General features: G+C 52.5%; 1 protein-coding gene and 1 long non-coding RNA gene across 12 annotated transcripts in view; one reads left to right on the plus strand and one right to left on the minus strand.

The window, feature by feature from the left end:
• The first annotated feature begins 171 nt into the window (after positions 1 to 171).
• LOC117979052 (uncharacterized) lies at positions 172 to 8402 on the plus strand. The gene is made up of 3 exons (XR_004669648.2): positions 172 to 1281; positions 1451 to 1561; positions 6580 to 8402. It is a non-coding gene; the product is annotated as an uncharacterized LOC117979052 (long non-coding RNA).
• Positions 1825 to 23365, minus strand: part of COLEC11 (collectin subfamily member 11) — a 56805-nt gene continuing 35264 nt past the window's right edge. For 6 of the 11 annotated variants that reach the window (XM_003807411.6, XM_057301354.2, XM_055108302.3 and 3 more), the window contains 4 exons: positions 8429 to 8500; positions 5700 to 5753; positions 2940 to 3035; positions 1825 to 2742 (listed from right to left, as the gene is read on the minus strand). In XM_003807411.6, coding sequence (XP_003807459.1) covers positions 2351 to 2742; positions 2940 to 3035; positions 5700 to 5753; positions 8429 to 8500 — 614 coding nt within the window. In that variant the 3' untranslated portion in view covers positions 1825 to 2350. Of the gene's footprint in view, positions 2743 to 2939; positions 3036 to 5699; positions 5754 to 8428; positions 8501 to 19948; positions 20025 to 23365 lie in introns of all 11 variants that reach the window. The other 5 variants (XM_057301355.2, XM_055108304.2, XM_003807416.8 and 2 more) reach the window with 2 other exon arrangements.

Raw genomic sequence — 23365 nt, forward strand, 5'->3', positions numbered from 1 at the left:
TAAATTCAAGGAGATATCAAGAAATTCCTGTCAAGAACTGTGAAGGGCCTGAGATTTTACCCTACTTACAGTCCCAGGTTCATGGGTGCTGGCCGAAGACATGAGACTTCTGGGTCAGAGACAAAGGACTTTGTTACTTACAGCAACAGCCATAGCTGGGGTATTCGCATTTCTGCACCAGTATCCTGGGCTCTACTCCCTTCAGGGGTTCAGGAAGAAGGCAGACAGCACCCGCACATGCAGTGGGTCCGTTACAGGGAGGACCCTTGAACCTAGGGAACCCGGTTCTTCTCTAGCAGGTAGTACACATGCCTGCACTCTTTCCTGGAGGGAGACATCATCTTTATTATGCTGGACAGTAACCATGCCTGCCTGTTGCCACAGAACGAGACACTCTATTTTCCAAGGCTGCGGGCAAACCTGCCCTTTTCTCCGGTGGGGAGACAGGGAAGGGAGACACTATCTTTATCTTCCAAGGCATTTCACTGTACAAACACCCAGAATAGATAACCTAGAACAAAGGGCCGTCAGGGCCTCCCTGGCAGGATGTGCACAAATACACCCACCCCTGGGAGCCAGCTCCACAGCTCCCTCTCGCCCCACAACACCAGCTGGGAGGGAACGTGCATGTACGTGTGTTCTATTTTAAAAATGAAGATACTTATTATTTTTATTGGGATTCTGAAATACAAAAAAAAAAAAAAAAACCATGAGGTGCTGTGGCAGGCAGCTTCTGAACTGACCCCCAGTGGTCCCCACCCCCTGGTATTCACCCCCATGTATGGGCTGCACCCGGTGCCTCGCCTCAAGCTGGTAGAGCACCACAGAGGGAAGGCACGTGCTGTGGTTTGCTGTTGGGCTTCTCCGGATCTCATGTTGAAATGTGACCCTCATAGTGGAGGTGGGGCCAAATAGGTGTTTGGGTCGGGGGCGGAACCCTCATGAGTATCTTGGGTGCTGTCCTCAGTCCTTACCCTAGTGAGCAAGTTCTTACTCTGCTAGTTCCCTAAGCTGATTGATTATGCAGAACAGCCCGGCACCTCCCTCTCTTTCTTTGTGGCTTCCCTCTCCCCATGTGATCTCTGTGAGTGCCGGCTCTCCCTCCCCCTCCACTGAGGGTGGACGCAGCCTGAGGCCTCACCAGGAGCAGATGCTGGCACCACGCTTCTGGTGCTGCCTGCAGAACCGTGAGCCAAATAAACCTCTTTGCTGATCTGTTGCCCAGCCTCGGGTTTTCCTTTGTGGCAACGCAAATGGATGCAGACAGCAGGATATGTCCAGGTGAGCTTAGGAAAGGCTGCGGCTTCTCTCTTCGGCTCTTCTGGGCTGCTCTGAGGAAGGTGCTGTCATGTTGTGGGCAGCCCAGGGGAAGGGCCCCTGTGACAGGGAACTGCGGGAGCCTGTGACCCACAGCTGGTGGGAAACTGAGGCCCTCCATCCAACAACGCAGGAGGACCTGAGCTCTGCACAAACCACACGAGGAGTGACCTTGGTTCCAGCTTGGGAGAGGCCCTGAAGCAGAAGACTGAGCTAAGCCCTGTGCCGATTCCTGATCTGAGAGGTAATCAATCTTTCTTAGGCCACTGAGTTTTGGGGTAATTTGTTAGGCAGCAATAAATAACTCATACAAGCCGGGTGTGGTGGCTCCTGCCTGCAGTCCCAGCTATTCAGGAGAGGTGGGAGGATCGCTTGAGCCCAGGAGTTCAAGGCCAGCCTGGGCCACATAGCAAGACCTCACCTCTACAAAAATTAATTAAAATAAAAGATAACTAATACAGCTATTGAAAAAATTAAGAGAACAAAATGACTCCACACATTTAGTAGTAAAGTTTGGAGAATTTTGTTGTTGTTTTCCTGAAATCTGGGTTTGAAGCAAAGCAAAATTGTTTTTACATGGATAATAGTGTGAAGGAACCTATACTGTAATGTAATTTACAGAAGTGTTGGTCAAAGTGAGTTCTTTTCCATATAGAAATTAAAAGGTAGTAATTCAAGACCCCATTGCCACTATTTGGACTTAACTACTGCACTTCTTAAAGATTTTATTGTATAGCTTGGACAAAGGCACAAACTTTATGGAAGAGCAATTCTGGGTAATAATTACATAATGACATTGGGGCTACAATACAGGTAATGAAACTCTGCTTCTTCAGAGACAGCACCCCAGGAACACTTTCATTTTCCTCTTAAGCATAGGCCATTTTCTCAGTTTAGACAACAGCCCTCTACTCAGTGAGCCTCCGCCCTTCACAGAGGGACAGCTCCCTGGCTGGCACCATGGTCTGGGCTCTGTCCCTGCCAACCCTGCAGGGACATGTGGGGCCCCCAATGGGCAGCCCCAGCCTGAGGCTCACATGTTCTCCTTGTCGAACTCACACATGAAGTACATGGTGGTGTGGCAGGCCACGTCGTTCCAGCCGCCCGAGGCCACCATCTCCACGCAGTCCTCCTCGTCGTAGGCGTTGTTGGGCTCGCCACTGCGCCACTTGTTGAAGGTCCGCATGGGGGAGCGGTCGGAGTACACGAAGGCGCCCTCCTTCTCCAGGTCGTTGATGCCGATGAAGACACGGGCCAGGCCGGCTTGCGCCAGGTATGCGGCCATCAGGCCATTGGCAGCCTCGTCCTTGGGCATGCTCAGCGTGCCCCCGCGGCCCTGGCAGGACAGCTGGGCGTCCGTGTAGCGCTTCTCCTCCTTCACCAGCAGGTAGATCTTGCTCTCCGTCTCGCGCACACCGGCGACAGCTGTGGGGTAAGGCAGGGTTGAAAAGTGAGCACTTGTATCTGTGCAACAAACTTAAGGTACAGCCACACGCAGCAGGGGCCGGCAGGGCAGCAGGGGCCAGCAGGGCAGGTGTGGGCACAGCAGAGCCCTTGCCAGGGGGGCTTAGGACAGGGCTGGGAGGTGGGAGGGAGCGAGGGCGGCGCCGGGAGCCACATACCATTCTTGATGAACTTGAGCTCGCTGGTCAGCTGAGAGACCTGGTTGTCCATCTCCCCGATGGCCTTGCGCAGCTGGCTGCACTCACATGGGAGGCCTGCGGGGGCCGGGCCCGCGCGTTACAAACGCTGGATGAGGACTCGGACTCAGAAGAGAGGCGAGGACCCCTCCCCGGAAATGCACATTTTACTCAACAAACATGCCCCATGGGCCTTTGAGGCCGCAGTAACCATCACCCACTTCATCCTAACGGCAGGGGGAGCAGGGAAGGACCTCCACAGGAGCGGAGGGAGGGCAGACACGTGTATTTCAAACCTCTCCAGCTGTAGGGGGAAGAGAAATGGAGGTGCAGGGATGGGAAGCAGCCCAGGGCAGGGTTGGGACCCAGGGAAGCGGGTCTGGCTGAGGGCGTGCAGTGAGAAAAGCTAGAACATCTGAGGAAGATGGTGGGGACGACCAGCAGGCCTCCATGGCTTGGGGGCACTGCAGGGCTGAGGGGAGCTGAAGGGGGCAGTGGCGTCTGTCAGGAATGGAAGAGGTGGTGGGGCCATTCCATTCCTGGCTGGGCACAGGAGGTGGAATCTGCCAACACTCAGGTGCCTGTGACATGTCAGGTGGGGAGTGGGGGCCAGGGCAGAGCTGGGCATCGTGGGCACACACAGGGCGTGAGGGATGGCTCAGGGAGGGAGGACAGGGCAGCATCACCAGGAGCACCTGCAGGCCGTGGGTGAGGCCTGGGAGGAAGTGAGGAAGGCAGGCTGCACCCACAGGACAGGCGCTGCCATGGTCTGGTGGGAGGATGGCTGGAGCGGCCCTCAGACCCACCACCTAGCGATCAAGGGCTGTCCCAGCTGGATGATGGGGCAGGAATGTGGAGGGAAAGACAGGGGCCCAGGGTACAGAACTCTGGGGTGCTGCACACATGAGGCCGCTAGAGAGGAGCTCTGGGGCTTTGCAGTCGTTTTGCTTTAAGACAAGAATTGCTTGCATGTATTGAAACGGTGGTGAAAGGGAGCTGATAGGGAGGGAGGGATGAAGCCGGTGTCTGTCCTGACACACAAGAGTGAGCAACACACGTGGCCTGATGAGAGGGACATGGATGGGACGCAGAGCCGTGGTGGGAAGCCACCTCCCACACTGAAATAACAGGGAACACCTCACAGGCCTTTCTGGCAACAGATCTCATTCTCAATGAGCTCATTCCATTCCCACAGGCCTGTGACCACACGCGTGCTGCTCCTATCCCTGCATCACATCTGACATCACTGAGAGCCACGGGGCATGGAGAGCCTGAGATCTGGGCCCAGGCAGACAGTCTGGGCTCCAAAATTGAGTATCTGTGCCCCTGTGGCTAGGCGGGAAGTCCCTCTGATGCCTTGCAGACGGCACGGTGTCCAGAACACGCAGCTGTCCTAAGTCCTCTCTGGCTAATCAACTGAGCTACACTCCGCCCTCCCAGTTCTGCCAACCAATTCCCTCAGGCTGCGAGTTTGTTCCTAGTCCCTGGACGGACCCTAGCCTTCTTCCTGTGAAGAGTGACACCCGGTCATCGCCTCTGTGGTGCCGGGGCTCCCCGTGGCCCAGCAGCCCCTGCCTTTCCCCAGGATCGGAGCCTGGGCCTGCCCAGCACCTCACCATCCACCCCCATCGCTGCGGCATGCGGGTGGGCTTTACGCCTTTTCCCAGTTTCCACTGTGCAGAGTCTCAGCCCACCCTGCAGTCTGGCATATCCTGTAGAAGTTCAATCCCCTCTTTCTGGACGTCGGCAATCACGTAGAGCCCAAACCACCTTCCTCGCCCTCATACGTGAGACCCCTCCCTCCACTCACACTTGCACATTTGAAACTCGATCTTTCTTGGGGTTTGCCTTGGTTTTGGGGGTTTTTTTAATGGAAGTTTTATCTAAGATAAAATTTTTTAAATATATTTTATCTTCAAGCTCGCTGAGGTTTGAGGTAATAGAGGCTTTCTGGAGAGACCCCTGTCAGGGGAAGTGGATGGATTCCTCTCCTCATTTAACCTCCAAACTCTGACCAAGCTAGGCCCGATGATAGCAGCTCAGCCCCGGGATGGGACGTCCCCTCTCCTTGCCCCACCGTCACCTGCCTCCAGGTCCTTCTGTCTCCCAGAGGCTTTGTCCGGGCCCCTCAGGTTGGCTGAGTGCCTGGAGGTGCCCTGAGTGGATGGTGCTTGGACACTCAGTGACACTGATCTCAGCGCACTCGCACTGAGCAAAGTCACACTGGCAAGCACACGTTCCAAGCAGCCGTTCCTCCTCATCTCTGCGGTGCCGAAGGAGCTTTTAAAACAAGGACTTTTATTCAGAAAGCTAGCCCCTCTCTTTTCTCCCTGGCTTCCAAGAGTCAGATCCTTCTCGGAAAGCACCTTCTGAATGGGATCCACCGTGGGGTCTACACGGTGGGTGGGTGTCCACCGTGGGGTCTACACGGTGGGTGGGTGCCCACCGTGGGATGTGACGGTGGTGGGTGTCCACCGTGGGATGTGATGGGGGTGGGTGTCCACCGTGGGATGTGATGGGGGTGGGTGTCCACCGTGGGATGTGACGGGGGTGGGTGTCCACCGTGGGATGTGACGGTGGTGGATGTCCACTGTGGGATGTGACGGGGGTGGGTGGCCACTGTGGGATGTGACGGGGGGTGGGTGTCCACTGTGGGATCTACATGGTGTAGATCTACATTGTTTTCAAAAGTGCAATTTTTAATACATTTTATTAAAAATCCTTGGACCCTTTATGCCATACCTGGTTCTCCATTAGGACCAGGGGGTCCTATGTCACCAGAATCTCCTTTCTCACCTGAAAATATAAAACAAGGTCCAAGTCACCAGGCAGAGATGGACGTGTCCTATGAGTTAAAAACATCAAGACTGAAAATGTGATTTGTCTCACGGATTTCTCCCAGGCCCTCTTGTTGCTACGAAGTACCGGAGCTCCATTCTGCAGGTAATTCCTGCTTCCGGCACTATTTATGTGATACGAACCATATACATGTCATGGGGTGACAGGGATTATCGAGTGATCATTCTTTAAATCAGTTCTGGAAAATCCAGGATATCTGATAGAACACTCTGCAGACATCGCCTCATGAATCCCTGGTGCCATGAGTGAGTGGCCACTCCTCCCAACAGCAGCACCCGACCTCTCTCATGACAGCAGGAAAATCCAGACGGAGCATGATGGGAGCGCCACGCGGGCCTGAGAGCTCGTCTAATCCAAGAGTCGGCGCACTCCTTCCTGCCCTGGCTCAAGGTCCTTCCCGTCCCTGCTCGCAGCAGCCTGGTGTCCTGGAGGGCCCAGATGCCAGGAGCCCTGGGCTCCATCCTGGCCTGGACCCAACCTCCAGTTAGATGGGACAAGCCACCTCACCACCCTGCCCCTCAGTTTTCCTCAACGTACACAACAAGGGGGTTGAACAAAATGATGGCAACAGGGCTTTCTAGCTGCTCTAAAATTAAGTCATGTGACTTAATAGAAATAAGTTCTAATGCATTCTCTTTATTCTCACAGAGAGGCCCCAAATGCCTCTGAGAAAAGACTTGAGTAGATTCCAATTCCATTCGCATAAGGAGAGAAGGAGTTTCGCAGTCTCCACCCACCTGATTCCTCTGTGTTCCTTTATCAGCATCGGGAGCTTGGAAATGAAAGCACAGCTTGACCAGAACCCAGGATGACAATCTCAGACATGAAGCAAATCAAATAAGCAAAGCCAAACAAGGCCAGCCTGGACCAGCTGCCCCTTAGGGGACGCCAGAATCTGCCCAGAGCACACACCACATGGTAAAAGTATACACATCCCCATGTGTGAGTCAATACGCAATGTGGCATTATTCACAAAAGGCAACAGGTGGAAAGAACCCACGTGTCCATCGACAGGTGAATGGACAAAAATTGTGGTCCATCTGTATGGTGGAAAATTATTCCCTAAAAAGGCAGGGGATTCTGACCCACGCTACCACACAGGTGAACCTTGAAAACACTACACCAAGTGAAATCAACTAGACACAGAAGGACAAACATTGTTATTCCACATATGTGAAATATCTAGAATAAGCAAATTCAGAGACAGAAAGCAGATTGGAGGTTACCGGGGCTGGGGGAGGAGGAATGGGGAGCCACTGGTTAGTGGGAAGAGTCTCTCTTTGGAGAGATGAAAAGGGTTTGGAAATAGTGGTAATGGCCGTACACCATTGCAAATGTACTCAATGTCCCTGAATTGTACACTTAAAATACTTAAAATGGCAAGTTTGGGGATATAAGTATTTTACTATGATGTTATTTGGGTTTGTGAAGCCCACGCCTCCCTCCAGATCCTGTGGTTCTCTGCGTGCTCTTCACTGGATTGGCCGTGGCAGGGAAGGTGCCTCTCACGGGTTTTCCAGGAGGAGGCCCGCAGCTGAGCTAGGCCCCTCCCCGTCGCTCTCCTGGCCACAGAGCCCTTTCTACCAGGTATGGGCTGGGCTAGGGGGAGGTCTGTGACCATGGATCAGAACAAACCATGAGAACCCCCTCACAGCTCAAACCCCAGACCGTAGCCTCTTGGTACCTGGGCCAACCTGCTCCGAAGCAGATGAATGAGGTAGAAGAACCTGGCCCCTGAATTGGACAGATCACAGCAGACTCCCTCCACCGCCAGTGCTCAGGACAGCTTAGCCGCATTGCTACACCGTGCGGGACCCCAAGGAGACTTCATGAGTCCACACCTGAAGAGCTCAGGGACGGCCAGCTCCTTGCCCTGCCACCGGCTCTATCCCCCAGAGCCCAGCATAGACCTGGAACAAGCCAGGCGCTCCAAAGACGTCCACTGACCAGATGGCGGGGGGCGGGGGCGCATAGGAGCAGCACCTTCTGAGCAACCCCTTGCCTGTCCTGGCCTCAGTCTCTCATCACGGGAGGCGCAGCTGATCTGCCCGCCTTACCAAGGCTGTGAAGCCAAATGCAGCAGCGGAGACGGTGCAATTAGAACCCGCAGGTGCAGACTGAGCCCAGGTGTTGGCACCATAGTTGCTGCTCACACCCGCTGCTGCCATCCCACACCCTGTTCTCACCAAGAACCATCCCATCACCTCGAAATGCCTGAGACCTGAGCTGGGGGAACAGACGCCGTGCCTCCAGAGCAGGGTGCGTCCGCTCCTTACGTGAGGCTCTAAGTCTGTTACCAAACTTGTTAAGGACTTTGTGGCTACACAGCCAGAGTCTTGCCCAAGCACACTAGCTGCAGCCCCTCCATCCTGGGGCGCTGTGAAAATCCCGCAGAATGGGGAGCACTTCACCACACCCTGTAAGCACAGAGCCAGCAACTAGCTCCAAGCACCCCAAAAATGGAAGCACTACAGTAGATTTCTTATCTACCATGCACAGAATATAAATAAGAGCACCAGACGAGACAATTCAGGCTACAGTTATTCTCAGGGTATCCAGACACTGACCCTAGGGGCAGGGGGGAAATGAGGCAAGAATTGCATTGCAAATACCTTTAGAGCCAATGGGACCGATTTTTCCATGGCGACCCACACTGCCTTTCTGTCCTTTGTCCCCCATGTCTCCTGTAGAAAACAATAAGAGCAAAGTTGGTTGATGCACACGTGACACCGTGGCCTCCTCCATCACACACGTGCACGGGTGACCCGACCACCCTCCTTCCTAAATCACAGGCACATAGAAGAGACTAAGAAAGACAGCTCTAAATCTCTTCAAGGTCACGTATGTCACTGTCACAGGCAGGTCGCCTGTTGATACAGCTTCCAAAGGAAGATGCACTTCCCCCAAAAGTCATACACACTATAGAATGGAGGGGCTGAAGGGGGCATCCCTAAGTTCCAAACTCAACCACGGTCCATCCCCTCCATGCCTGTGTGAGACGAGAGCTCGTCTTTCCTCCATCCCAGCAAGGCAGTGCCTCCCAGCTCTTACTCCTGCACCCCACCAAACCACGCACCCACTACTCTGTAAGCATGGACATAACTGGCACTGTCAGGAACACGGTCTGGTGGGTGGGTGGCAGGTGGCAAAGCCCCTGGCTCCTCTCGGGTGTGTGAACTTGAGCCAGGGAGGAGGGTCCTAGGACACTTCATCAGATGCCTCCCGACCTGACCTGCCCTACAGCAGAATGCCTGATCCCCATGACCTGCTGGCCCCTGTCCCCAGCTTGGGTGTGTGCAGTGGTGGTGTGGGGTGGTGTGTGTCCCCCACCCTTCTCTCATTCATAGCAAGAGGGACACCAAGATCCCACGGGATTGTCTCTCTGATCACTGGACCAAGCCTGAAGAATGCCGCTGTCACCCAGTCCCTAGAACAAACTAAACCAGAGGGTGGAGTTTCTCAGTGCTCCCTCCCGCAAAGTGTTAAGCCCTCAGCAACTGCTCCTACCTGTCTGCTGGTGATCACCACTGACCACCAACCCAACCAGCAGACAGCAAACAAGTACATAGGGAAAAACTGGGAAAAGAAACAGGCTACCTGATTTAACTCAGCAGTTCTTTTTCATGGACATGTTTACACACTATTAGGACTTCATGATCAGTTATAACCCACCATTGCAGGAACTAAATGAAATTCAATGTGGGAAATTCAATGTGGGCAATCCTGCAAGACAGTGGGTGGTGGGAAGGACTTTCTTTTTTTGAGATGGAGTCTTACTCTGTCACCCAGGCTGGAGTGCAGTGGCGCAATCTCAGCTCACTGCAAGCTCCACCTCCCGGGTTCACACCATTCTCCTGCCTCAGCCTCCTGAGTAGCTAGGACTACAGGCACCCGCCACCACGCCAGGCTAATTTTTGTATTTTTAGCAGAGATGGGGTTTCACTATGTTAGCCAGGATGGTCTCGATCTCCTGACCTCATGATCCACCCACCTCGGCCTCCCAAAGTGCTGGGATTACGGCGTGAGCCACTGCGCCCGGCAGTGGCGGCGGGAAGGACTTTCTATTGCACGCAGATAACCCTCTGTCCCGCAGTGACGCCACCTGCCTCCTTAGAACCAAGGACTTCCCTGCCAGGAACTCCTAGTCTTGTTTTGCGAAGCAGATGTAACGTTCCCCCAATTCAGAATAGATAGAAACCAGAGGATGGAATACAGACTTCAGTGAGCTTTGCTAAAACGAAACCACACACGCCCCTGCAGAGAGTGGTTTACATTGCAATAAAATGCAGCCTTGATTCACAAAGCACATTCACATGCATTCTCTTATCTGGCTATGAAAATGACACGGCCTGGCATGGCAGAGCCAGGACAACAGCCATACTCTGCTGCTCTGAGGCCCAGGCTGCTCTCCTGATGCTGGCAGCTGGGGGCCACATCCAGCCTGGGGGACGATGCAGGGACGAGGGAGGCAGAGGCAGATCCTAATGGCACCTAGGCTGGAGCTGGACAGCCAGGACGGAGGCGACTCTGCTTCGCACACCAGGCACTGTGTGTCGCCAGCTGTGCAGGGCGCTGGCTGCAGCAGTCAGAGCTCAGGGTCTGCTGGTAAATCGGGACAGCGGCCCAGCAACTGCAGTGCACACGAGAGGAAGGGAATAGAAAAGGAGCAATGGGGACACCACTTCCTCGTCCGTCCTCAGAGCCCAGGAAAGCATCGGAGAGGGTGTGGTGCATCTCCGTGCTGTGGGAGACGCGGAGGGTTGGTGAAGAGGGCGGCGAGATCAGACTTGTGTTCAGGAAGCATCTGGCAACACTTGCTGGAGAGACTGAAAGGCGCAAAAGGAGGCCAAGGGCAGAGCAGGCTGGGGGTGAAGGGGGTCATGGCAGGTGGGGTCTGGGAAGATAAGAAAAACGCCCAGATTGGGGAGACACCCAGGAGGCAGTGTTGGCAGAACCTCGTGCATGATGGGACGTGTGGATGAGGCACGCACAGCTGGCACTGAGTGCCGAGCCTCCCCAAGATAGGCGCAGGGAGACACAGCTCTGGAGAGGCACAGAGGGGAATGTCACGGGGCACGTGGGGAGAGGGGGACAGGCAGGGGAGAGGGGGACAGGCAGGGGAGAGGGGGACAGGCAGGGGAGAGGGGTCATCATGGGACGGTGACAAGGGCCAGGAGGGCACCTGAGAGACGTGTCCAGTGGGAGGCAGGGGCCCACGTGAGGAAGAGGAGCTGGGGGAGGAACCCGAGGGCAGCGGGGCAGGCAGGGGCACAGCAAGGCGGTGAGAGGCACTATCGCTGGGGGGCACCCAGTGAAGACAGGGTCCAAGACATGGGCAGGGCCGGGACCAAGTGGACAGCCAGGAGGTCTCACAGAGGGAGGCGCAGGGCCCCCACACCAGAGGGGGCCCTGCCAGAGTGCTCAGTGCGTTGCCTTCATCGTCAGGGGGCCAGCCCTGCCCTCCTCTGAATCCCTCTCCACGGCAGCCTGTGAGTCCAGCGCCTGCCGGAGCCAACTGGCCTGCTCTTCCCGATGGCAGGTGCCAGGTACCCATTCCTGCTGTTCTGAGTCATGACAATTTCAACCTGAAGATTTCTGTAACAGTAAAATGCCAGAGCAGGGAGAGAGAAGGGCAACTGGAACAAACAGCTTCAATCAACCAGCCAACCCATTATACATGCCCAAAACTCGCTGCAAGGGAAGCAATTTGCAATTCTCCCTGGAATATAACTGAGGGGCCCTGCTTTGCTGCAGGAGGAGGCACGGTACAGTCAGTTCTCATGGCTGGAGGAGCTGGGAAGTTGCTGCTCTGCTGGGTCCACCCAGCCAGCCTGGTTTTGCACCCATAGAAATGCAAAGCCAGCTGAATTCACCTTCTCCAAGAGTCCCCTAAACATTTAAAAACTATTATCTGTCTGAAATCTTCCCTTCATCCAGCTAGAAACCCGCAGTCCCTGCCCTATCCTGGCTGCCTTTCCCCAGGACGTACCCTGGAGTGTCTTGGTTCCTTGGAAGGATGGACACAGCCACCCACACTGAGTGCCCAGTCACGGCCTGAGCACCGTCACCTCCTGCAGTGGATGGAACTGTGTCCCCCACCAAATTCCTCTGTTGAAGCCGTGACCCCAAGGTGCTGGTATTTGGAGACAGTTCCTTTAGGAGAGAGTTAGGGCAAGATGAGTTTGTGAGGGCAGGTGTCCCTCACCGTGGTCTGAAGCTGAAAGGTGAGTCCCGTGCTTCTGCTCGGCCTCCCGCAGAGGGTCCTACAGAAAAGTTGATATTCCCTGAAAATGCACATCTGCTGTTTCGTGTTGTCCCAGGCCCTGTCTGCACAGGAAACATGTGTCTTCCTCGGGCCTCCTGTACCCAGCTCTCCACCGCAGCGGTCCTGAGGTTCTGTGCTGACCATGAGGAGGAAGGTCGGGAACACGCACCTTCCTCGGGCCTTCTGTCCAAAGACAAACTCTCCCAGCTCTCCACGGCACTATTCCAGAGGTTCTGTGCTGACCATCAGGAGGAAGGTCGGGACAGCCTCAATGTTCATGCTTCTTATTTCCCCCTCCACGTCTTCACGCCGCTCCCCCATCAGTCAGCTGTGGTCCCCGCTCTGTCCCCTCGCGAGGAGGTCCAGGCAGCCGGATCAGGCTGGACGCGCTCACAGCACCCTCACAATCAGCAAGCAGCCAGCGCAAGGGCTTCTCAGAACCCCCTCTGGCAGGGACTGGGTCCCGCACTTCTCCAAGGGCAGGAGCTGAGCTCTACTCGCCGGAGACAGGTGCCAAATGTGAGCGATGACCTTGGATTTGCTTTAACATCTGGCCGTGGGATTCAGAGATGGCTAAAGGCCAAATGCTCTCAACTCACTCTCAGGTTTTAACTTGTCTACAGCAGCAGGCCGCGTGCCTCCTCCAGCTGATGGACTGAACCACTAACAAGTCCTTCCCGAAGACGGGAGGAGCCTCCCCAAGTGCATCTGCGCCCAGGGGCTTCTCCTCCACTGTCTCCTGGGCCTCACCATCCCGGTCCCGGTCTACTTGTCAGCCTGGGGGCCTGGCCTCGTCCTCCAGGGAGGAGCTGTGTGGGTGGGAAGACGGGAAAGCGGGGTCTGCAGGCCGCTTCTCTCTCCCCGTCACTGGTCACTGTCCTTGAACAGCTTCACATCTCATCTCTCAGGGGTCTCAGGGAGAAACAGCTCCCAGGTGGGGAGGAAGCCCCTCGCGCCCTCCCCATCTTTTCCAGGTGGAAGCTTCTTAGCAAATAGTTGGCTCTTCATTCAGGAGAAGGGCCACAATCCGCCTCTGCCACGTCGCTCCTCAGCCCCTGTGGTGTTTGTGCTTTTTCATGGGAAGGTGACGTTCCTCGGGCTGGGACTTTGGTTTTCTTTCCCGTGCTCTGACGCTGCCCCTCTCCAAGTGGGGACTCAGTGGGGGTCCCGGGATTCTGCTCATTTTTCCATCTTTCAGAAATAAATTAGAATACTCCCAGGTAGACTGTGCACCAGGAAACCACATCCACACGTACACGCTGATTTCAGCTTCACAACGTCCCTAGCAGCACCATCTGTTAGGGCTGAATTACATCCTCCAAAATTCTGACGATGGAGCCCTAACCCCAGTGTGAGTCCTACTAGAAGCAGGGTCTTTAAATAGGTCACACAGGTGGGCCCTGGTCCAACAGGACTGTGGCTTTACCGAAGAGAAAGAGAGGCCGGGATTGTGCATGCATGGAGGAAAGGCCGCGTGAGACACAGCAGGAAGACACCGCCTGTAAGCCCCGGACAGCAGCCTCGGGAGAAGCAGCCCTGCCGGCACCCGGATCCCTGACTTCCAGCCTCCACAGCCGGGAGGAAATCATCTCTGTCCTGGAAGCTGCCCGCTGTGTGGTATTGAGAGAAGGAGACACTGCCCTCTGCTCCAGAAGAGGAGTTCAGAGAGTCACGTGACCACCACAGGTCACACAGTGAGCCAGGAAAGAACACAGTGCCCCGTGACTCAGAGCACAGCCTCTGCGATGAGACAGGCCTGGCCCCAAATCCCAGTGCTCCACCCATGAAACCCTGCACAAGTTACAGCCCTCTGTAAGCCTCAGTTTCCCTGTCTGTCAAGTGGCACCTCAGGGCATTCCGTGCCTCGGGTCACAGCGAGCATCAGGAGTAGGAACGCACACTGATGGCGTGGATTTCACTCAGACCAAGGCCTCCTGACTCCACGTCCAGGACTCCAAACCCTGCACCCCCACTGTGGGCAGGCCCTAGCCTGTGGGACTTCCACCCCTGGGCACAGCCAAAGCCACCCTCCACGGGCCAGGAACTGCGGGAAGCCTGCATTTCTAAGAGCCAGGGGCTGGACACATGGCGCAGGATTGTGTTCCTGTGGGAGGACAAGCAGTGCCCTACTCCCAAGCCCAGGGGGCAGGAGACAGAGACCAAGAGACCAGAGTGTGCAAAGCAGCAGGCAGAGCCCTCCGAGCAGAGCCCCCTCCGAGCAGAGCCCCCTCCGAGCAGAGCCCCCTCCGAGCAGGGGCCCCTCCGAGCCCTCTCGCCTGTGTCAGCCGTGACCAAGCATACTCAGCTGGTGGGGAGTTAGGGTGGCTACAGGTGGCCCAAACCCTCCCGTCCCTCCTCATTCCCTTCTGCCCTAAACCCATAGCTTGGACCACCAGACCCCTTTCCACAGTCCCCTCAGCCTTGCAGGGAGGCCTTTGGGGGAAGGGCCAGGCACTGGGCACAGCTGGGCCTGGGGGTGGAGAAACACTCCCTCCACCAGATGAGCCAGTGCCAACTTTCTCTAAACACCCTGATAGTAGGCAGATGTTATTGTTATTTGGCCCTCCACAAAGAGAACAAGCAAAATGCCTTGAGCATCCAAAAACCTGTTGCCATGACCTTCGCTCTCGGCCAGTCTGCTTTGCTTTACTGTTAAAATTCTTTGAAGAATGCCTAAGCATCTTTTTTTTTAATTTTTTCTTTTTTTTTTTTTGATACAGAGTCTTGCTCTGTCGTGTAGGCTGGAGTGCAGTAGTGCAATCTTGGCTCACTGCAACCTCTGCCTCCCAGGTTCAAGTGATTCTCCTGCCTCAGTCTCCTGAGTAGTTGGGATTACAGGTGTGCACCACCACGTCTGGCTAATTTTTGTATTTTTAGTAGAGATGGGGTTTCACCATGTTAGCCAGGCTGGTCTCGAACTCCTGACCACCCACCTCGGCCTCCCAAAGTGCTGAGATTATGGGCGTGTATTGTATTGCATTTCTTCAAAATTGTAACAGAAGATGAAACATGGCTTTACCAGTACAATCTTAATGACAAAACAATCAAAGCAACGGCTACCAAGAGTTGGAAGTGGTCCAGGAAAGCAAAGCAGACTGGCCGAGAGCGAAGGTCACGGCAACAGGCTTTTCGGATGCTCAAGGCATTTTGCTTGTTCTCTTTGTGGAGGGCCAAAGAAGAATAACATGTGCCTACTATCAGAGGGTTTTGAGAAAATTGGCCAAAGCCTTAGCAGAAAAATGCCCAGGAAGCTTCACCAGAGCCCTTCTCACCCCAACAATGCTCCTGCTCATTCTCCTTATAAAACAAGGACAATTTTGCAAGAGTTTCTATTGGAAATCATTAAGCATCCAACTTTCCCAGTTTGGCTCTTTCTGACTTCTTGTTTCCTAATCTTAAAAAATCTGTAAAGGGCACTCATTTTTCTTCAGTAAACAATGTAAAAAGGACCACATGGGAATTCCTGGGAATTTCACCATGAGGAACCCTCAGTTCTTTAGGGATGGACTAAATGGCTGGGATACTTACTTACAACAGTGTCTTGAACTTGCTGATGCTTATATTGAGAAATAAAGTTTATATTTGTATTTTTATTTTTTAATTCCACTTTTCCACAAACTTTTTGAAGTCCCCTCACACATTATATACAGACATATGCACATAAACTATACACACATACATGCATGTACACATACACATACATACTACCCTGATATGCATACACATACATATGCACACATACATACTATACACATATGCATGCACAGACATCTATATGCATACATACACACATGCACATGCATATACACAGAGATGTGCATATTCACCTCCACATACATACATGTGCATGCAAACATATACATATTAACAGAGATATGCAATATGCAAACACATAACATATGCACACATAAAAACACACATACATACACATATGCATGACGCATGCACACATTCATGCAAACATTTATGTATAAATACAACCACACATAGCATGTAACTGCACATCGTATATATGTACATATAAACATACCCATATACACATACATAAAACTTACAAACCTACATATATGGATACATGTGTACACACACAAACATACATACATGAATACAAACATATACATACATATGTAAGAGCACTTGGAATTCAGCTTCCTCAGTGATTTTTAACAGCTTGGCTTTCTCTGGACCCGTGGCCTGGCTTTGTTATCTCAAAACAGGGCATCCAGCAGCACATACATAGACAAAGGCATACTCACATGACATACCCATGCATACTATAGGAGCACACATACACATACATACTATTCACACACACGCTATATGCACATACACACAAATGCTCATATGCACATACACACAGGTACATATACATATGCACACATGCATGCACATATATACATATAGGTATGTATCCATACATACAACTATACATGCACATACAAGCTATGTGCACATGTATGCATGCACACACTATACACACGTGTGTGCATGAGTGCATGTACATAAGCCTACTTTTATCCTCACACAGCTCAAGCTTGTGCAGCTGGTCAGCACCTAGGCTTAAACTGAGAACCCCAGAAGCACCCAGGAGACCCTCACTACACCCCAACCTCCACATACCAGCCACACACACTGGGACCTATTGGTGTGAGCTGTTGTTTCTGACAGAAATATTCTATTTTGGGGTGTTTGGAGGAAGAAGAAAAGATGAGAACCGTTGAAATCCACTGAGATTGTCAACACATTCTCTACTTCATACCACAACCTTTTCTGTAGCTGACTTATTTCAACTTGAAGACTTCTCCTGGAAACGCACCCTTGGCCGGAACAGTAGTGTGGTTACAGACCCAGAGGTTCTCTACAGAGAGCAGATTAGAACAAGAGCCCTAACGCCTTTTTCCCTCTCCCAAGGCCTCGTGCACCTCCAAGTGACAGAAAGCTTTTTGCAAGAGGCAAGCAACGCCCCCTCCCGCTGGCTGCGTGCGACAACAGGAATGCAGCACCTGATGCCCCTGGATCCCTTCCCTCTCTGCCATAGGAGCTTCTGGCTGTGGCACCCGGCACACTGGGCACGAACGCCACGGCCCATCCCACATCTCATCACCATTGTGAGCAGTGCTGCGCCTCCCATCTGTCCTCTGGACACGCATGAGGATTGAGGGCAGCTCAAAGCAGGTGCGGAGTTCTTATTAATTTTAATGAACACTTCACACAGTCCTCTGAAGTGGAGAAGAGGCAAAAAGAGCATTTGAAATTCAGCTTCCTCGGTGATTTTTAACAGCTGGGCTTTCTCTGGGCCATGGCCTGGCTTTTCATCTCAAAATAGACCATCCAACCGCACCACCTCCTTGAATGGGGGGTGGGGGGTCTCACTTTCCCAACAGGACACTCCCTCAAAGCCCCAGCGCACACCCAGCCAGCCTGTTCAGGGCAGCCCCCACTGCAGCCAGGCCCCCATGTGCAGAGCATGCACTTTGCGGAAGCAGAGGCATCTGGACCCCCACCAATGGGGACAGCCCAGGCTGGCAGCAGCAGCACCTGGGTGCTGTTAAGACCAGTGCAGGGTCTCAGGCCGCCCTCCTGGGCCAGGAGCTGCATTTAAACGAGAGCCCCTGGGGAAACCTGAAGCAGAGCCCCGCCTCCATAGACAGGCAGAGAACACAGCCCCCGCCCAGCATGGCCTGAAGCCTCGTCCCACAGACCAGCTCTCTAGAACCCTGCGGGGCAGCCGCTTCACCTGGGGAAGGGACGATGACACAGATGGGGGGCCCTTGGCCATAGACTGGGATCACCCACAGATTGCAGAGGTATTTGAAGATATGAAACCTCAGGATATTTTTCCAACAGTGGACGGAGGGCCTTCCAAACGCCAGGTCTCATGCTAGGACCTGAAGACGCAAGGATGAGAGCGGATCTGCAGACCCCAGGCCCACTCATGGCAGCAACGCCCTGTGAAGGCTGTGATTTTGATGTCAGAAGTTGAAAACAATGGTTTGGAGTGGCCACAGGCTGGGCAACAGCAGGGCTGGCATGGGAGCAGGGCTGTCACACCCAGGTCCCGCTCTTCCCAGGCATGCTCCTCCCCTTCAGGAGCCCCTTCAAGAAGCACTGGGACAGGTGCTGAGACCCACTTTGTCATCACGCCCAGCGTTATGCCCAGCATCATCGTGTGCAGCATTGTGCCCAGCATCGTCGTGCCCAGATTCACGCTGTTGTCATGCCCAGCATCGTCATACCTAGATCCACCGTCATCGTGCCCAGCATCGTCATACCTAGATCCACCGTCATCGTGCCCAGCGTCACTGTGCTCAGCGTCATCGTGCCCAGAGTCATTATGCCCAGATCCACCCCATCATCGTGTCCCATCTTCATGCCCAGCATCGTTGTGCCCAGAGCCATCATGCCCAGATGCAGCCCGTCATCATGCCCAGTGTCATGCCCAGCATCATCGTGCCCTGATCTACCGTCATTATGCCCAGATCCACCCCATCGTCGTGCTCATAGTGCCCTCAATCATCATGCCCAGTGTCATTGTGCCCAGATCCACCCCATCATCATGCTCATCGTTGTGCCCATCGTCGTGCCCAGCGTTGTGCCCAGCATCATCATGCCCAGATCCACCCCATCGTCATGCCCCCCGTCATCATGCCCCCCATCATCGTGCCCAGTGTCGTCATGCACAGCATCGTGACCAGCGTCATCGCACCCAGGGGAAGTTGAGTTGCAGCCCCCAGTTTGCCCAGGACTGCAGTGGTTCCCAGGACCCTAGAAACCAGGAAGTCCTGGCCCCCAAGTTCCCGCAGAGGTCACTGTTTTTCTCCAGGTGAGTCTCCACAGCATAATGCCATGGAAGCCACAGATGTTCGTGACCGGACATCAGGGAACTGCCACTGTGCCCCCGCTGCAACGAGCTAGAAAGCTATCCACTAGCACCCAGCTAGCAAGCCCACGGGCAGAAGAGCCAGTGGGCCAGGGGAGCTGGCAGGGCTGTGTCCCACTGGAAAGTGAGACTCCAGGGAGGGTGTGGAGGGTGGTGGTGGCTGAGGTCCTGGTTCCCAGCACCTCTGCGCCCCCTGGGGCCCGGGCACCGCCTACCACACAGGCAGAGCGCCCAGGGTGTCCTAGGTCTCAGGGAGGAGATTCATCCCAGGTTGTGTATAAAAAGTCCTAAGTTTATTCTATTCTCTCTTTGACCTAATGTCCTTGTAAACATATTCCATTCTCTCTTTGACCTAATGTCCTTGAGAATAAACATTATCCAGAACAGAGCACTTACAGCTGACGGAAACAGCCACGATTATCAGAAAGAATGTCAGTTGGTTATTGCAGAGCCCGGAAGTCACGCTCATTCCCTAGTGAGTTCCCATGAACAAAAGCACCAGGGCCCAGACTTTCTTCTGTGCAAACGGAGAATAATAACAGCAACCACCAGGCCACCAGGCACCGGGCAACTGCCGCATCCAAGACATTGTGCGTCTATCCTTCCATTTAACCCTTCTGGGAGTCCTGGGAGGTAGATCCCCACCCCCTACCCCCCATTTTACAGGTACAGAAAAAGGCGGCTTGGGAAGACGAAGCTGATTCCAGAAGCTGACATGACTGACAGGTGGTGGAGCCACGATACAGACAGGCCCAGTGAGCCCAGGACTGTCTGGTTCCACGTCTGTGGTCTCTGCACTGCTCAGCTGAGGCTGGGACCGCACTGTGCCTAACAATATTCCTCTGTCCCAGCAAACCACGTCCATCTAGAAATGGGGCTTCTGCTCCAGTTCTGTCCAAGCCATGTGGCCATGGGCAGGGTGGTTGCCTATTCTCTGCATCTCAGGGTCCAACTTAAGTGTGAAGGTGGGATTTCCAGATCCATTACCCTGTGATCCCATTTCTACAAAGGACGAGGTGCGCTTCCTTTTGGAGATGTCAGAAGCTGTCACGACTGGCTGTGACTGTTGGAAAAAGTAAATACAATGTTATGACTATCCCTGCTTGACAACTCAGATAATAGAGATGTTAAATAACTTTGCAAAGTCTGCCAGGTATGGCGGCTCATGCCTATAATCCCAGCACTTTGGGAGGCCAAGGTAGGTGGATCTCTTGAGGTCAGGAGTTCAAGACCAGCCTGGCCAATGTGGTGAAACCCCGTCTCCACTAAAAATACAAAAATTAGCCGGACGTGGTGGTGGGCGCCTGTAATCCCAGATACTCAGGAGGCTGAGGCAGGAGAATCACTTGAACCCGGGAGGCAGAGGTTGTAATGAGCCAAGATTATGCCACTGTACTCCAGCCTTGGCAACAGAGCGAGAGTGAGACTCTGTCTCAAAAAAAAAAAAAAAAAAAGTAAAAAAGAAGAAAAGAAACTGTCCAAACTCATGGGTCCAAGCTGAGGCACAGAGTAGACCCCTGAGTGCTAAACGCCCCTCCCCTAAGCTGACTCCCTGGGATGCCAAATGCCACATCCATTTATGGACTCCTAGCCCTCCCTGTCTCCAGATTTCAGAAACCTTGAATTACGAGTAGCCTCCCGAGTGCCTTCCCTAACCCCCGGCCTGGGCTGGGTCCATGGCCCCCCACCCACCACAAGGCAGCCAAGAACGCTGTCTCAGCAGTCGCTGTCCTGCACATCCTGCCTCAGGCTCACCCTCCATCCGTGCCCACCCCTCAGCAGGGACCTGAGGCCTGCTTGAGCATGGAAGCCTGACCTACACCTGAATATCAGTGGGGACAGGCCTCAGAGCCTGAAAAAGCCTGCTGCCACTTCTAAGTGAGAGAAGGAAGGAAGAAATGAGGGAGGGAGAAGGGAATTCCTCAGAGGTTTTAATAGAGAATCCTTGCCGCCTTGGATCAGCAAGCCATTGTGTTTGTGGATCCTTTGATTAAGATTCTTTAAGAGGTAGAAATGAAAAGAGTCTATCAGACTTTAACCCCATATCTCTGGGGTAGTCAATGTACGTTTAATGACCCTCTGTAAATCTATCAATCTAATACTTAGGAATAACTACTATGTCAGGGACTTTGAACCACTTACTCGCAGGATGGCAGAGTGTGATCCACAAATCCCTACCCTTGAGGAATGTATAATCTAATTAGGAAGACAAGACATGCACGCATGGGTGACGTTAGGAGGATGGCAGAAGAGGAGCTTTCTACCAAAGCCCCCCAAAGAAGCTTCCATTTTGACAACTCCCCACGAACAAAAGTGTCTTTGTAGGAGTCTGGAAGTCCAGTGGAGAAGTTCCAGCACACTGTTAGAGAAAAAAATCCAAGAATAGATGCACTGATGAGGGTAAGAACAGTTTCGTTTTACCTGTGTGACCGTTTCCCACAACTGTGAGCTGAGCAACTGTGAGCTGAGCAACACAGCTCAGCGCCCAGGGAAACCCCCTTGGCCCATGATTTTTCCCACTGGAGTAAGTGAAAGTGTAGTAAGTGAGCTTCCAGCTCCCCCAGCCATGCAGGATGCTGCCCAAAAAAGGTCTGCTTCTTTCTTGTCTCACCTCCAATACTGAGGTGACTGACATGGAGGAGAAGTTGGGAGAGACTGGGAGCTAGGAAGAAAGGCTATGGACTCTAATAATTGCTCTGCAGATTTTATTAGGAAGTCCCCCAACAAGCTGATGAAGATGCCTTTCCTGTGAACCATCCCAACTGGACTACGGGCACCCAAATGCTCACATGCTTCACCCAACACTCTGCCAGGTCCCCAAAGGCACCCCCACAGATGGCAAGTGCCAGCATCTCACACAGACAGATAGCTTGACTGTGTGGGATGGGGAGGGAGAAGGAACAAGAACTTGAGCATTTCAGAGCACTGCCCTAGGGGAAACTAATGAGAGGCTCGTAGCACCTAGACTGCCTTTGTGGGATCAAGAAAAGACATATACTCTTTAAAAATTCACCCCTCTCCAAGAGAAGCAAAAGGTGTGGAGCAGGTGCATCCACAGAAATGGTCTGAGAGAGCCTCAGAATCCCTAGCCAGGCTGTTTCGTAAAGAAATCTCTCTCCCAAAAAACGTCCATAAAGACTAGAGGAGGTGACTGCTTTTGCAAATGAGAAAACAGCAATGCAAGACTTCAAGGAATATAAAGTATCAAGGAAACATGACATTACCAAAGGAACACAATAATACTCTAGTAAACCAATCCCAAAGAAATGGAGATCTACAAATTGCCTAACAAAGAACTCAAAATAATCATTTTAAGGAAGCTCAATGAGATACAAGAGAACATAGACACACAACTCAGCAAAATCAGAAAAACAATACATTAAAAATGAGGAATTCAATGAAGAGATAGAGATTTTTTTTTTAAAAAAAAAAGGACCAAACAGAAACTCTAAAGCTGAAGAACAGAATGAATAAAATTTAAAATACAGCAGACAGCATCAACAGCAGAATTGATCAAACAAAAGAAAAGAAAGAATATGTGAGCTTGATGACAGGTCATTTAAAAATATTCAATCAGAGAAGAAAAAAGGCATTAAAAGAAATTAAGATAGCCTGTGAGATCTAAAGGACACCATCAAGAAAGATAACATTCACATTATGGAAGTCGCATTAGGAGAATATAGAGAGAAGCTAATAGAAAGCTTGTTTAAAGAATTAATGCCTAAAAAACTTTCCAAACTTGGGAGTGATGTGGACATCAAGGTACATGAAGCTTAAAGTCTCCAAATAGGTTCAACCCACAGAAAACTTCACCAAGATACATTATAATCAAACTACCATAAATCAAAGACGAGAAGAGAATTTTGAAAGCAGAAAGAGAAAAGAAACTCATCACATCCAAGAGAACCCTCACAAGGCTATCAGCAGACTTCTCAGCAGAAAGCTTGCAGACCAGGAGAAAGTGGGATCATATATTCAAAGTACTGAAGGAAAAAAACTGGCAATAAGATTATGTACTCACAAAGCCATCCTTCAAAAATAAAGGAAACATTAAGAGTCTCCCAGATACACAAAAGCTAAAGAAGTTCCCCACCACTAGACTTCCCTTACAAGAAATGTAAAGGAAAGTTCTTCAAGCTGAAACAAAAGGATGCTAATTAGTAACATGAAAACATTTTAAAGTGTAGAGATAACTGATAAAACTATATACTTGTCTTAGTCTGTTTTCTGTTGCCATTACTGAATATCTGTGACTGGGTAATTTATAAAGAAAAGAAATTCTTTTTTACAGTTCTAGAGGCTGGGAAATCCAAGGTCAAGAGGCCACATCTGATGAGGACTCTCCACAGAGTCTTGAGGTAGCACAGGGCATCACACAGTAAGGGGGCCCATGAGAGAGGCCAC

Source organism: Pan paniscus, chromosome 12 (genome assembly GCF_029289425.2).
Source record: "Pan paniscus chromosome 12, NHGRI_mPanPan1-v2.0_pri, whole genome shotgun sequence".
NCBI classification, from domain to species: Eukaryota; Metazoa; Chordata; class Mammalia; order Primates; family Hominidae; genus Pan; species Pan paniscus.